The sequence below is a fragment of the Hyperolius riggenbachi genome, chromosome 6 (genome assembly GCF_040937935.1).
Source record: "Hyperolius riggenbachi isolate aHypRig1 chromosome 6, aHypRig1.pri, whole genome shotgun sequence".
Taxonomy (NCBI): domain Eukaryota; kingdom Metazoa; phylum Chordata; class Amphibia; order Anura; family Hyperoliidae; genus Hyperolius; species Hyperolius riggenbachi.
In genome coordinates, this window is record NC_090651.1 from 264,339,365 (window position 1) to 264,356,077 (window position 16,713).

The window sequence follows — 16,713 nt, forward strand, 5'->3', positions numbered from 1 at the left end:
GTCAGAGTTTTTCTGAATAGTATTTTAACAAAAAAATGGAAAAAGATAGTTGGTGTGGTACATGCTGTATAAGTGTAGTTATCATAGGCTACTAGTTTCTCATCTTCTAAAAAAAATGTACAAAAAATGATATTAGATGCTTTTATGCAGTCTTTAGAACAATATCAATATCTACAAGAGAATTGTTATTCTCCTGCAATATATGGTTCATGGAGCCAGTTGAGAGCAAATTTTTGAACCAATTACATATTAGAGTACGATATTCTTAAGGTATAACCCTACTAGTTATAGTGGCAGCCTGTGTCTTGATATAATACTTGTGTTTGGTTGTCCTGTTGCGTACTGTGTTTATGGAGTGCCTGTTCCATCAAACATGTTCACATGTAAATGCACATCTTGTGTTTTTGCTAATCATTTTGCAATATCATTTTTTCTGAAATCTGAAAAACGAAGATGAGTCCATGGACAAAGAAGATCACATTTTCCTTCTCATATTCAGCTCTCTTTGGAAGTAAAAGTGAATGGTTTGAAAAGAATGATATCTAAAGTGACTGATCCACCCTTTAATCCATGTACTTTTTATTATTATTTCCTCAATCCTGTTGGGGTGTTTCACAGCAAGGTAAACCATCCCAATGCCCCTTGTCTGATCACTGAGGCAAACTTCTAAGTAGTTTATGAATTCCACAATGGTTCTTGGCCACCATATTTTGGACAGATTGATACTGTGTTTCCTTCCATTTTAATTTGTGTATTACAGCCATAACTGGAGGATTCCATATAAGATGCCTTATCTATGCTAAATCAAAATTCAGTATTTTTTTTTGTTTTTGTTTTTTTTAATTTTGTGGATGACTATAAATCTGTATTGAAAAATTGAGACCATTTATTTTTATGACTTCACCCCGTTTCAGCAAAGCGTTTGGTGCATGCACATGCGGCAACAAACTAGATCAGTGCTGCTACTAGTGGTGTAACCAACATAAAAACACTGTACAAAAGATGCATAGTGAATTAGAAATTTTCAAATAAGACTGGAAATAAATCTGGAAAGTTGGTGAACTGAACTCTGCTATCACCAATCAGTCATCTGGAGGAGAAGTATAGATGATTTATAAAATGTCAATATTTTTCCTTTATTTTTTTTTCTACACCATTCAGTTGTTAAAGCAGAAATATTTTAGTTGCGCCTCATCTTATATTCTTAGTGTATTCAAATACAAAACAAATAAATATTGCAGTATGTAGACTTGGTTGGTTTAGAGATCAGCAGATGCCTCAAAACTTATCAGATAGTTTGTAATTTCTCAAGTTTATCTAACTTGCTAAAATGTTTTAGTTACCGATCAGTCATTTCTCCCAGTGGGAGTCATTCTTTCAAGCTGTTTGTTTGAAACCAATGAGAGCTGACCTTACATTCTAATCTTTGCATGTGACTATTGCCATTAGATAATTGGAGAAACATTTAAAAATGTATTTATTTGTCATTAAATTAAGCCATTTACTTGCTTAATACCTCTATAGAATCTTCTGGTTTTTAGCATAATAACTGCACATATTTTAGCCAGTCAAATTTTTGTTGTAATGACATAAGGAAGAGGGTGAAATAAGAGTGATTGCCATGAGTAAGCACTCTATGCAACAGATTGCCCAGCAAGCTTATGCCAACAAAAGGGCAATTTGCATATTCAGCAGTAATGCATTGTGGGACACCTCATATTCTCACTCCAACCTGAATAATCTCAAATACCTTCTGTTTTAAGAAGGCACATTTCTGACTTGCACTCTCTGCCAATGTCCCTTGCATTTTTCATTATTTAAGGACAACACTTTCCAGCACCATATGATGGCTTGGGTGAAGGTGAGAACAGGTATAGTCATATACACCAAAGAGAAGTATATCACTGGATCCCCACTGTTAAAAACATTATTGGCCCAGTCTTCAGCAGCTGTTGGACATGCTCTCACCATACTTCCACTTTGTGGTTTCCTGCTGATCCACTTAGGAAGTCAATTGCAGACTCTTAGAAAAGTCTTCAGCCAGGTGTACCCAGCAGCTGCGGAGCACCAGGTGAAAGCCACTTGACTAAGTATCATGCTTACACTTACCTCCACCCATGTTATTGAATGGCATGATATGGAGCTTTGCGTTAAAAATAGCTAGAAGTAGTGCAGAAACTTTTCAGACATGCTTTGTGCTCTATCTGTCCTAGCACTGAAACAACTGCCCAAGGTTTATATTAAAATAATATGTTAAATGTTGATCTAAACTAACCTTAAAACATTCACTTTTTATTTTCATTAAAAAGCATCACTCTGGCACTTCCGAAGAGGTGCCAGGTAGTGATATAAAGAGTAATTGTAGTTCTTCATAGTCAGTAAAATAGCAATACTTCAAGGGTACCACCATTGCCAAATCTCCATCGATAAAATAATCAGTACAGCACCAGTTACCTACTTTTCACACCCTAGTCAAAAACAATACCAAACCACTATAAGAAACAGGACTCATTCCTTGTAGCACAGGAAAGCCCACTCTATAAGCAAGCCTGGAAAATTGCTACTAACTGTATGCTGATCTCACCTGACTGGCTAAAATGCAGTACTGCCTGTAGTTACAGTGCGCTCCAGTTGCACTCCAGTGCAAAAGGGAAATAGATGCACAGGAGAATAGTACTGAGGGAGAGCTCATTTAGTATCAAATCAAGGTATCAAAGATGTCACATTGTCACCTCAGTTACATGGCTGCATTAAAGAAGCACTAGCAGTGTCAGGTCACCACACATACTGTATCCAATAAAAAAATGAATCCATATTATAGCAATGGTGAATGACCACAATCAACAACTGATCAGATACTTTTTAATTGGACTGAGAATGGAGAAAAAACAAACATGCATATAGAAAAAATAAATAAATGTAAAAGACATGGCAAAAATAAGCAAAAAAAATAATAATATAAAATATAGTTTTAAAAAATGCAATTAAAGTGATCTAATGTTGAAAATAAGGGAGGGGACACATTGGTTCCAGAACTGGTGCTTGCTTTCTTGTGTTACAAACAGAGTGATATTTCCTTCAACTGTAAAATATAAAGAGTTAATATTTTAAGAAGGTTGATTCTGATCCACACTTATCATTCAAGATTAGACAACTCACTAAGGTGATAAATGGGTTATGGCACTGTCATAATCCCCAAGAGTGTTTCTCGTATCAAAATAAGATGTTACGCAATTTTGGCTTTCACTTTCAGTTCTAGGTGAATGGCATTCACAGCACCACTTTCAACCAGAAGGTTCCCCAGTAGTGCTCATCTCCCTGTTCCAGGCAGCCACGGGTTTTATTGATGTCTCTCCAAAGAGACACATTAAGAAAACTGATTCAGCAATTCCTTTGTGTTTGAAAACCAGCAATTACTGTCAAGTTGATAATCGTAATTAAATAAAAATTCCACCCAAAACCTACAATAACAGACTAAAGATTTGGTTGGAAGCATATTCTATGTTATTTAAAGTGAAAAAGAGACCTAGTTTAGTACTTTTCCAGCATCCAATGGCATTTGTCACAGCATGAACTTCATTTTCATATTCTTGTATTTGTCTTCCACATTACATTTTTCTTGAAGGCCATAACTACCATAGGCCAGACAAATACCGAGCCATTTTTTAACCTTCAAAACTTACATTACACTTACGTTTAGCGAAAGCTACTTAAAGTCAGGCTGTCTCTGACAAGGTCAAATTACCATTTCTTCAGATGACCTTGCTGAAGACTATCAGCAGCCTCTTTTTGTTACTGTAAAGAATAATCTTTTCTTGGTTGATAAAAAAAAATGATGACTTTCTAAAAACAAAGGACAAAGAACAGCAGCAACCTGCAATAACCAATCACAGGTCAGATTACTTGAAACTGCGCAAAACGGCTGAGGGAAATTTTACCTCACCATTCGCTTCCATAGGCCGTAATGTGAAGTACGGCTATAGAGGCTCTCAGGAAGTAATTTGGGTGCCATCACAAGATGAAGCCCAAATTACTTTAAAAACAGTGACTTATGTCTTGCCCCCTGAATCCATGGTGGCCTGGAGAGGAGTAGTAATTATAGCTGCCGTGCAGGAGCAGGGTGAGACGTTTTTCGGCTTCACCCTGCACTCTAATTCCAGGCACCATTTTTGCAGGAATGCCAGATTACTGGATTTAATGATTTAAAGCTGATGTCTGGTTACCATGGGTTATAGCACACGTAACTGTTCCATTTGGCGGTAGTCATCGAATTCCCTTATACAACAATACTTTAATTTACTTTTATAAGGGTTTTGTTCATATATATTCCATGAACTGATAGGTTGAATGATTTTACTCCTCGATAAATGACAGAAAGAGTATACTGACAAATGATCTGTGTAAAAATATGACCACATTAGCCACAAACTATAAAGCACTGTGTGACGCAAAAAGGCTTGCCAAACCAGTGAACCTGTGCTCATTTAAAACAGGCGATCAGGTTTTCCATGTTTTATGTCCCATTAACCAACTGGTTTGTGTGAAGCATAGAGCAGTTCACTGGCCTGGCAAACCCTTATGTGAGATCAGTAAGTGTGATGACATTTACAAGCCCTTCATTTCACAGAACCCTTTGACATAATGCTACCAGTCTAGCCTTTCCTAAGTAATTCTCTTTACGCTGTTGCCTTTACCTCTTCTACATTTGTATATTACCATTGATTCTTTGCTAGATACTCACAAGAGCTACTGCACTGCTGTAACTGTACTCTCAAATATAACCTGGATGACGTATTATGTTACAGACAAATCTGACATCTCATTGCATTTCTTGCATGTAATGTGGAATGGCATGCCATCACTGTGTGTATTGACTGTGGGTGTTTGCATGTAACAAGTAACATCTTGTGTGTGCATGCTAAAGTTCCTTTGCCATGTTACAGTAATCCATTATGGCTGACAAAATCAGGAGTTTAATTTTAGGGACCTTAATCCATTCATTGCCTTGGCAGATGATGGATTAAGCTCTGAATCTGATGAAGCAGCAGTACTGACAAAATACTTGTTTTAAATAAAAAGTACATAGCACAGTTTGTCTTTTCCATTTCACTCAGTTCACTCAAGCTTTTGGTGTGCATAAATTTGTATGACATTTCTTCTGCTTAACAGGGCAGGTTAATTGACTGTGTGGATGGTATGGACAAACCTCAAAAGTCAAGACTAGTCCTAAACACAACAAAATGTTAAAATAGTGACATAGGTGGACTTATAGTGATAACATAAACTAGTAGTGTGCCTTGCCAGGGAAACTCATTTCTATCACATATCATTTCTGCTGAAAACAGGACTTTCTAGTCATATTTGTACTGGATAAGTAGGATAAAAGGGGAAGTCAAATGATTTAGAGTCTGAACATCTGTATCCCTAATTCACTTTGGTGGAGTCCTCGAGCACTGGTTACATTATAATCTGCTCATACTGTGAAGGACATCTGAATTGCAAGAGAAAAAAATAAACTTTACTTACCTGGGGCTTCTTGCAGCCCCTAGAAGTCTATCTGGTCCAGCACTGCAGTCCTGTTGCCCTCCAGTGTGCATCTAGACCCTTCAAAAGTTCCCCAACCACAGTTGTGGTCATGGTTCTCTATTCATACGCTGGCATGTCCATACACCTCTCTCAATTGTGCTTCCGAACTCAGGAGCATTCTACACTTGCACAGTTTAAGTCTTTTTAAACTGCGCAAGCACAGAATTCACCCTGCCATGGGAACACGATGAGAGAGGCAACCACTTGTTCCTCCTTTTGGAGGGGCTAACAGCACACCGGAAGGCGGCGGAACTGCAGAGCTGGACCAGATAGACTTCTAGGGGATTGAAGAAGCCCAAAGTAAGTAAAGTTTAACTTTTCTCTTTCAGTTTGGATGTTCTTTAAGGGAAGGTGTTCTTGGGGACTTAAAGAGGCACGTCAATAAAGTTGCCTTAAAAATCCAAATTGTTAGTGTAGATTTTTGATGCAAAAAAATGTCATGCCAAGTCATAGTGGAAAAATACAGTGCGGCACATTGCTAGTGCAACATCACGTCCCTGCTCAATAATAGCTTTGCCACTTTTTAGATGGTGAATGCTGTTCAGGTATATGGTGCCACAGAGGTCTGGCAGTCAACAGTGAGCACAGCAGCCACCCAATTAGGGCTATCTTTTGGTCAAGCCACAGCCACCAATCATGGCCCTTGTTTTTTATCATCCTCTGCTTTTACCGTTTATATTGATCACAGGATGTTGCCAACATTATGTGACCTAGTTCAGTCAGCTTGAAATCAGCAACCAGAAGAAGAAAATTGCTGCACATCTCAGCAGCATTCTTCATCAGCACTTCAATGTTAAAAGACTTCAAAAAAAGATTACTGATCAATAATGGAAATACCGAACATTGCAGTAGTGGTTATGGACCTACAAAGAGATAACACAGTACAGCAAGAGCACGCTGCTTGGATCCATAGGTATCAGACTCAGTACACCATACTCCTGTTTTCATTTACTATTTATTTTCATTCTTTAGCCCTCTGTTTCTACTAAAACTGCAACTAGACCATATGATTGAAATGAAAGTACTTGATTAGTACTTACAGCATGACTATTTATAACTTAAAAAAATATATATAAGATGTACATTTGCCCAAGAGTAAACTGTACTATAAATGACTTTTTCCTACGTCACTGTCACTAACAGTAGGTACTAAAACTGACAAATCTGTCTCAGCTGAGAATCTAGCATTAGGTGTCCCGTAAGCAGAGCCGGGACAAGGTCCTCCAGCACCCAAGGCTGAGACACCAAAGTGCGCCCCTACATCCCTCCCACCCCAGCCATCACACACTGATTGCTATTAGACTAGGAGGTGCCCCAGGGCCCCCAACTCCCCTAAGACCTTAATCTCTAGTTATCTGGCTTGCAGTCACTGCTATGTATCCCCTTTTCTTATTTCTTTCTGCTTCATACACAATTAGGAATGACAACTGAATGAATTGTGCGCCCCCTCCTACACTGCGCCCTGAGGCTGGAGCCTCTCCAGCCTATGCCTTGGCACGGCCCTGCCCGTAAGGTCACTTAAATATCCGATATCGCAGATCTTAAAGCAACCTGACAAGTGAGCGCATCTTTTCCTCTTTACCCCACCAAGTATAAGCTGCTTTGCTGGGCACCTTCTCCTCCCCACTTCATATAAACAGTACACAGCACTCGTTGTCCACAGTGTCTCCCTAAGGATCAAGCTTGAGCTTTATGGGCGCTACAAATAAAGTTACTGAGGGTGATTATGCACCTTTGGTTTGGTTTTTGACAGAACAGAATGCACCCTGCTTGATCATGCAATCCCTGCCAGTATTCCACACATAACTGAGTACCGATGGCAGTACAATGCTAGCCACACATTCATCTTGCCTATATGTTAGATCAGTAGTTCATCAGTGATGTTAATGTGGACATTGGCCTCAATTCACTAAGCTTATCTCCTGTCTTTAATAACGTTTCTAGAGTGGTCACCATGGTGATGAGGCATGTTGTATTCAGAAAACATTTTACCTCATGCAAACCTAAAGTTAACTCTTCTGTCTTTAAGTTAACTCTTCAATCCTTAAAATAACTCCACAGTTAAAGACAGGCGGTTTATTTACTGCATGTGAAAATAACTACAGAGGAGGTAAATTAACTACAGAGGAGGTAAATTAACTACAGAGGAGGTAACTTAAGGAGTGAAGAGATAAGATAACTCTCTCTTTGTGTGGTGGTAAGTTTTCTCTTGCCTTATTATCTCCAGCATGATCTTAGTGAATTGAGGCCATTGAAAACAATTTAAAAGTTTGTTAGTAATAAACATTCTGTCATGTACAGCGAACATATTTTTCCTCAGTGCTCTGTATCACTGAGTCTTGCTTGTCAAAATATTGCCCATATAATTGTATGGACCTGTTCACGTCTCTGCAATGTAATGGACCACATTCTCCAAATGCACTTTCTACTGTGTGTTTCTGGATTAATGATGAGCATGTTGCATAGTAACTGTTCACACTATGTGAATTCAACATGCAGGTTATGCCATGCAGAGTGTGTTTTGTGTTACGCCTGCATGGTGCTGATGTGACACAAGGCACACAAGGCCTGATACCTGAAGCAGCGATACAAATGCCAAATGCAGACAGGCCACGATAATCAGACCAGTACTAGTGGCAGATGGGCAGCGCACATCCTTTTAGTGCAACCTGCATTACCAGGGTTCTGCGCACGATGCTGTGGCAATGCACAGTACGCACACAGCACACCACAAATTACCATAGAAACGCATGCTTTACCCTGATAACATGCAGTTTAGCCTAGACTACCAGCACATTTGGCTGATATGTATGTGGGAATCTGCAGACAGGATGTGTATGAGCCAAAAAAAGCTCTCTGTGGCAGTGGGGAAATATTAGAAAGATGTCTATTGACCTTTATTTCTACTGTTTGTAAAACAGGACGATAGAGGTAGGTCGATATACAATAAATATTATCGCTAAAAGCAGTATAAAGCATTAAATTAACACTATTCAATAGTTGTAAAATAGGCCTCCCAAGCACCTCCACAAAGTGCACCAAGCAGAGGTGTGACAGATACTGATCCCATTTCAAAGACCCCAGAGTCAAGTCTGCTCACACTTTTGAAGCAATTAAGGGCCGCCCCCTGACACTTCTTGTTCACCATCAATCTACGATGTCTCTATACTCAGGAAGCGTCTTTTGCATTGAGGCCTCACATAGCATAAATCCATTTATTAAAACACACTAAAATCAGCAGACTGCACGCAGCACATGGAGGTTTACACCCACCTTCCCCCGTGCTGGTCACAGGCAGGCTGGCTGGATAGCTGACTGTCTTTCAGCACCTTGCTCACTGCTCGCTTATTCTGTCTATTCTATGCCTGTATTCTTCCTCATTTATTTGACCAAGAATCAAATAACTAAGACTTAAAGAGAGTCTGAAGCGAGAATAAATCTCGCTTCAGACCTCATAGATAGCAGGGGCATGTGTGCCCCTGCTAAACCGCCGCTATGCCACGGCTTAACGGGGGTCCCTGATCCCCCAAATCTCCTCCGTACAGCCGGGGAGCGCTTCCTGGTTGGGGCAAGGCTAACCGCCGCAGCCCTGCCCCACGCGCGTCTGTCAGCGCGTATCTTCGCCTCTCCCCCGCCCCTCTCAGTCTTCCTTCACTGAGAGGAGCGGGGGAGAGGCGGCGATGCGCCGCTGATAGACGCGACTGGAGGCAGGGCTGCAGCCGTTAGCCCTGCCTCCAGGAGCGACCAAGTCTGCGACCAAGTGTTGCAGTGGGGGGTTTGGGAGTGAAGGGACCCCCGTTTAGCCGCGGGATAGTGGCGGTTTAGCAGGGGCACACATGCCCCTGCTAACTATGAGCTCTGAAGCGAGATTTATTCTTGCTTCAGAGTCTCTTTAAGCCTTACTGGGTAGGTGACTAAATATAATTTGACAGCAGATGTATGGAGTGCTGAGCATGATAGCTGAGGCTACAAGTAAAAAGCATGCTTTCTAGTAGTCCATAATCTAATTACCAATGCAAAATAAATACATTATTGATCAGGGACAAGTTTAATGCCCCTTTATTAACCTTAAGCTCTAGTTCTAGTTCTAGAAATTTTTAGTATTTTTTATATAATAAGCTTACATTTGCAAAGTTTTTATTGGTTGCAGCATCCATACTCCTAACATTCTCCTCCTCCCCTCCATCCATGCCACGCCTCCCAAGTGATCAAAAGCCTATCCTTTGGTGTAGAAGTGTGGCTTCAGTGTGATACACAGACCCACCTCTCCCCATCATGATACACTTGTTCCTGCCTAGGGTTGTGCACTGGGATTAGTAGGGGAGGCAGGTAGGAAGGAAGAAGGCTGCAAAATGTTTGCACAGTAACAGCTTACAGCTGACTGCTTACAGACAACTCTTTAGACTTTTATATAGTACACTTTAAAGATGTTTACAGTATAGTCTTATACGCACATTGGTTTTGTTAGGTTGCATTTTTATGAAATACAGTCATAAAAGGCAAAGCCTTTAGCCGAAAAAGTCAGATTTTATAAGGAGTGATTAAAGTACTAGGATCATAAATAATAAGGGGAGGAACAGAAAATGCAGGAACACCTCTTTGCTTACCTTGGGCAGTTTTGCCTCAAGTCAGATATTCATGTTAGTCTTCTTCGACAATGTTGGTTAGCACTTGAATGAATTTCACTTAGTGAATTTGAGCACTGGAGCAAGTGGGGCTGTGCTAGCACAGTACTCACTACCAGATGCAGCATTCATAACACTTTAAAACACACTAGCTTTATTCAAACTAGATTAGTGGCCTGATGCTTGATATAATCTGTGAGTAGAGTATAATGGTGTATAGGTTAGGTTAAAACTATAAAGTAAGTACTGCTGCTTTAGCTATACACATTAGCACAATAATACCTAAGGTGTGATAGTTACCAATTATTGTGTATATAAATCTTTATTCTAATAAAACCAGGCTAGCATCCTACTACACTCTGCCTGTTATGAAACTACAAATCCCAACATGCACCACCAGCCACTATCTGTCAAAATGGAGACTGGCAGCATGCTGTGGAAATGTGCAGAGAGTAGCAGGGTGCAGACGCCTTACCTCAGTCATTCACGTTACTGCATGCACTGCACGCACTGCCTACTGTGGCGTAATTTGGCACATACAATGACCATACAAAAATGTTTTATTGCTTTCTGTGTTTGTTGTGTTTTTATATCTGTTTTCTCCAGGCTTCGTGGACACGGCCCCACAAAAAAGAGGTATAAAACCAATTAGTTATGACATGCTATAATCAGAAAGAGATAACCCTTAGCTGTATTCCAGAGCCACGCTGACTAAACCCATGATGATAGTCACAAGATAGATATAGAGTCTCCTTAGTTTTTATATTGCAATGCTCAAACAAGCTTGGTTGGTATAACAAGTTTAAAAAAAAATAGATACCGTACTTTTCTGTTATAGAGCTAATTATTAGTTCAGGCATAGGGATTTTTAAAAATAACAGGAAACTTTGATTTTGACTTTTTGTGTGTACTGCAGGCAGTTGCAGTTACTTATACCGCATGCTATTAAAAATACCGACAGTTAGGTAATGCAAAGAAAACTTGCCATAAACTGGCACTGGTCATAAGAATCCTTCACTACCATTTTTTTTCCGTTTTTGTTTTGTTTTGTTAATAAAGATGTTTTAGAACCTTTGTCTGATTTTGAGTAGAGCCTTACCTTACTGGAAAGACTCCCCTCTGTTTCTCTGTAAATGGTGATACCACAGGAGAATGAGAGGATCTCTTCAACAAGAACACTGACAGCAATAAATAAATAAAAAGTGATCAATTCAAATGTATCCCCATACAGCTAAGAAGGAACATTTATTGCTGTCTGTGCCCTTTTGGGGTATTCCCTCTCTGTTATTGTTGACACTGAAGTAGAGTGGAATGTCACCAACGTGGACACAGCAATGTTATGTACAACGGAGATGTTTTACTCCTTCTTTTTTTAGGTGCAAAGCTAAAAAAATAAAGAGTTCTACTTTAACTTGATAGGATGTGTAGCCTTACTGGTCAAGGATAGTCATTTGTTACATTAGTTTTGTATCCTTATTTTATAATTCCAACTATTTTCCTCGAACAGTTTGATAGAAACTAGCTGCCTTGCCTTTGGCTTGAGCACACACAGAGTAAAGAGTCATATGGTACATTTTGTTAGAGCTTCTTGGTTTTGTTATGTTTGTTTGACTATTTCCATTGCTGCAGCACCAGAGACAGACTGCTGGGTATTAATTAGACCAGATAGGTGAGAAGATGGTCTTTGTAGGTCTTAAGTTGGGAAGAGCTACCATCAAGGAGGAGTGAACACAAAGGCAAATTGTGGATTACTCAGATGCTCATATTTCACTGCTTCTCTTTAAAAAGATTTCCCCATATGAAACTGCGCTGTAATATGGCAAGCTCGGGTCATTCTATGTGCCTTTTTATTTGTGTTACAAGAAGCAAACATTCAGCTTTATTAAGAGTGATAGGCCTGCCGCAGAACAGTATGCTGCAGGGTATACAGGGAATAGCCGCTTTCAATTGAATATATTTAACCAAGTAAGAAGGGTCAGATAGATACCCTTTAAAGTGGTGTGATAGCCAGCATTTCTACTTTGCTCTAAAACAGTGATCTGCAAACTTGGCTCTCCAGCTGTTAAGGAACTACAAGTCTCACAATGCATTGCGGGAGTCTGACAGCCACAGTCATGGTTCATAAAGGCAAATGCATTGTGGGACTTGTAGGTCCTTAACAGCTGGAGAGCCAAGTTTGCAGATCACTGCTCTAAAAGATTCCTCACAGCTTGAAAGCTACTGTCCCAATTTTTTTTTTTTTTGCAGAACATCACTGAAATGGTTAAACAAAGCACTTTGTCCTGCTATTCAGCTTCAAATCCGCATTCAAACTGGAGATAACAGTATCTTTGTTTGCATTCCAATGTTGATACATGTGTGTAAACACAGTGTAACAAGTGAAAAGGAGCTCCCTGTGAAGCTCTCTGTGCTTCAAGCACACAAACAGCTCAGAACAGCTAATTAGAAGATGTTAATATATAATAAAAAGCAGTTTGAATAAAATGCAATGGCAGGTTTCATGAAAAGATAAACTACACTTTGGAAACTTATAATTTGTGAACAGATATTACTTATGCACAAAAGCAAATATGATAACTGTATGAATAATAAAAAGTAGGAAAACACATTTTTATTGATTGTTATGTCGGAGTTTCAGACCACTTTAAAATGACATTCACTTGGCTGTACTAGGTTACCACATTGTGATGTAAAAAAAAGTGATGAATGGTTCAAGGTGTGTGACTATAGGGGTGCAGCCACTATGACTGAGGGGGGGGGGGGGACCCACAACTACTTACCTTCGCTCCCTCTTATATAGGGTTTTATTCTCCAGATCAGGTGTTTTTGTTGCTACACTTGTTATGGGTTTGAGGATCGTGATAGTATGCAGCCCTGCCCTCCCAGTGATGTTTAGTCTAGGGCAGGCTTAATGTTTTATGACCTTTGCAAGATAGGCCCCCAGGCTTTTGAGTGCCACATTCCATGTGTGAACATTGGGAGTCCCCATCAATGTGTTGTTGCGGAGTACCACGACTTAATGTTACACCCTGAATGGTTCTTGGAAGTTTTAGATTAGCTTAACCAATTTTAGTTCCTGGACGTAGAAACTACGTCCAGGAACCATGCGTGCTCCCGCGGCCGATCGCGCACGTGCACACGCATGCTCCCGGCCGCAGTTCGTTAGCCAGGCAATCAGTGAATCGGGCTATGGTGCTCGATCACTGATTCCTCTCCCCCGCTGAAAAAGCGACAGCTTCTCTCGGAAGCTTCGCTTTTTCTGGCTGTAGGGTCCCCCATGCGTCTCTCTAAGCGTATGTTACGCTTAGAGTGACGTCATGTAAACAAACTCATGGCCGCCATCTTGTGGCCAAAAAGTATAACTACAACTAAAAGTAAAAAAAATAAAACTCAAACACACATTTACATTATAAATCTATTGTTTACACCCCACCCTCCCACAACTACCCAAATAAAATGTTTAATATAAAAGAAAAAAAAAACATTACAATAAAAAAAAATGTAAATATTTACCTAAGGGTCTAAACTTTTTAAATATCAATGTAAAGATGAAATATTGCTATATTTTTTTATTTTAAACTTGTAACTAGTGATAGATGCAAAATGGAAAAAATGCACCTTTATTTCCAAATAAAATATTGTCGCCATACTTTGTGATAGGGACATCATTTTAATGGTGTAATAACTGGGACATATGGGCAAATACAATACGTGAGTTTTAATTATGGAGGCATGTATTATTTTAAAACTATAATGGCTGAAAACTGAGAAATAATGAATTTTTTCCGTTTTTTCTTATTCTTTCTGTTAAAATGCATTTACAGTAAAGTGGCTCTTAGCAAAATGTACCCCCCAAAGAAAGCCTAATTGGTGGCGGAAAAAACAAGATATAGATCAGTTCATTGTGATAAGTAGTGATAAAGTTGTAGGCTAATGAATGGGAGGTGAATATTGCTCAAGTGAAAATGACGGAACGTGAATGGGTTAACAACCTATCCTTTTTTAATATTAGCTTAACAGCAATATATTTTGCTAATGCAGTACAGATACTTGAGTATTAAATTGCCATGTCAGTGGAATCTTAGAATTGCTCTGACCTCGTATATGTACAGTGTATTACATACTTAGAGCATTTATTAAAGATTTTATTTTCTGAGAAATGCATCTTCAAGTGTTAGCAAATTAAGCTATTTGCTATCATTTATTTTTAAATACGAAAGAGCTACTGCACACAAAGCATCTTCCTGAACTTGTTATTGAGTTCAGTACATTGGTCTCAATCCTGGTAGGTTTATCAAACAAATTACCTCATGCGAGGTAATTTACCTCATGAGGTAATGACATTTAGCAATTCTGGTAGGTTTTAGTCAGGTTTTAACTCATGAGGTAAATTATGAGGTAATTTACAGAAAATAGCTATTCTCATGGAAATAAGGGAACATGTTAGCACATAATTTACCGATCAATTTAAGACCTGCCTGTACCTGGAGGTAAAGTCAATTCGTATGCATTTTGCAGCTTTTAGTGGAGTTCCTATTGCTGTTTTAGTGGAGTTCCTATTCAGGCTGTGTAATAGAAAAGAATAGTAGAAACAAAACTCCAAATATTTACGTTTTTTTTTTTTTATAAGGGATGCCTATAAATGTACTTTTCATAGGTTGCTACATAATCAAATACACCCCCCCCCCCCCCTCAAAAAAATATCTTCCAAAGACTATCCTAACTTATGGAAGACAATTAAAGACTACTATTATTCATTTACTGCATGCTAACTGCTGAAATACCTCTTGTTTTACCTCACTTTATACATTTACCTTTCAAAATTGCTAAAAAAGAGGAAAATACCTCATGAGGTATATAACCTACAAAAAATATTTACCTCACATAGCTACCAGAATTGAGGCCATATTGTGTGGATGATTTAGCAAACGTGTATGGTGATATGAATACCTGTTTAAACTCCTGTTTAAAGGGTTTTGCGACCTTCACCTTATTTTCAAATTCCCTGAAAAAAGTAATAGCGTAAGCAAAGTTTTGTGTGGATTTAGCAGCAAATTATGTGTATAAATTAGCATGTTTGTTTAATTAGCACATAATTCAAATTTATGACCCCTTTGCTGTTACCATTTTAGGAGGCATAAATCCAAAACTGGGGAGTGACATAGCCTCTATTTTTTTACACATTTTTTGGCACACTTTTGGTCCCCTAGTACCAAATGAGCACTGTTTAAGTGCCATAGGCTACCAAAAATGGTTACTGACTATGTCCATGCTTTGATAACCATTGTCTGCATCTTGTGATGGCTGCTTCCAGCAAGATAATGCTCACATCACAAAGCTCACATCATCTCAAACTGGTTTCTTAAACATGACAATACATTTTCTATACTCCAATGGCCTCCACAATCACCAGATCTCAATCTAATAGAGCCTAGGTTCTCAACATGCGGTACGCGTACCCCAGGGGGTACTTCTGATGGGTCTAGGGGGTACTCGGGCTTGATATACTTAACCAAGAATAACAAATTTAGAGATTTAGAAAATTATAATTCTTATTTAAACAACATCAAATTAGTATTTTAGCTACTTAAAAGCAATAATAAATGCTTGCACATTGTTTAGAACCAATTATCATGTACTACGATTAAATATATATTTGTCAAGGGGTACTTGTGATCATGTTTACTATGCTAGGGGGTACTCGATGAGTACAGGGTTTTAAAAGGGGTACACACTTATAAAATGTTGAGAAACACTGTAATAGAGCACCTTTGGTATGTTATGGAACAGGAGATTTGCATTATTGATGTGCAGCCATAAAATCTGCAGCAACTGCATGATGCTATTAGGTCAATATAGACCAAACTCTCTGAGGTATGTTTCCAACACCCTGTTATTATGATAAATTAATGCAGTTCTTAGGGCAAAAGGGGGTCCAACCCACTACTAGCTAGGTGTACCTAACGAAGTGTGCAGTGAGTGTAAATTGTACACAGTGGTGGAAGATATATACATACTGTACATTACACAGCAGTACAGAAACACACTAGGAGAGAGAGCTCTGCCCTTTCAACCTCAGAATTGAAGGAATTACAGGATAGGAACAATAGGTAAAGGAAGCTGTGTGCTAGGTGATAGTTTGCCAGTCATGACTAATTAGAGTGCCCAGTAATATTATATAAAAGTTCCAATATAATGGGTAGCGCTCCAGGTCACAGCAAAGATTCAACAGTTAAAATGGTCATCAGTACATTCCATATGGTATTACACTCACCCCGTCCAGTTGACTACTGCTAGACTGGTCATTGATCGCTCGTGTGATATCCTGCACCGCCTGTGCTCTTGTTACTCATCTTTCTCCTCCAATCAGGTTGCTATCCCCTCCGCGTTATATGTACCTATCCAAGCCAAGGTGCACTGACCCGTTGCTCCAACCCGATTCCTCTGCTGTCCAACTTCAACCACGGCTGCCGGGACTAAGGCCTCTTTTCCATGGACTGTT

At 39.2% G+C, this 16,713-nt stretch overlaps 1 protein-coding gene across 11 annotated transcripts in view; it reads left to right on the forward strand.

The window, feature by feature from the left end:
* NCAM1 (neural cell adhesion molecule 1) overlaps positions 1-16,713 on the forward strand; it is a 485,915-nt gene that overhangs the window by 349,269 nt on the left and 119,933 nt on the right. For 7 of the 11 annotated variants that reach the window (XM_068240756.1, XM_068240757.1, XM_068240762.1 and 4 more), the window contains exon 9: positions 10,818-10,847. The exons of the other annotated variants lie outside the window; for them this stretch is intronic. In XM_068240756.1, the coding sequence (XP_068096857.1) occupies positions 10,818-10,847 (30 nt within the window). The remainder of the gene's footprint in view (positions 1-10,817; positions 10,848-16,713) is intronic. 11 annotated transcript variants of the gene reach the window in all.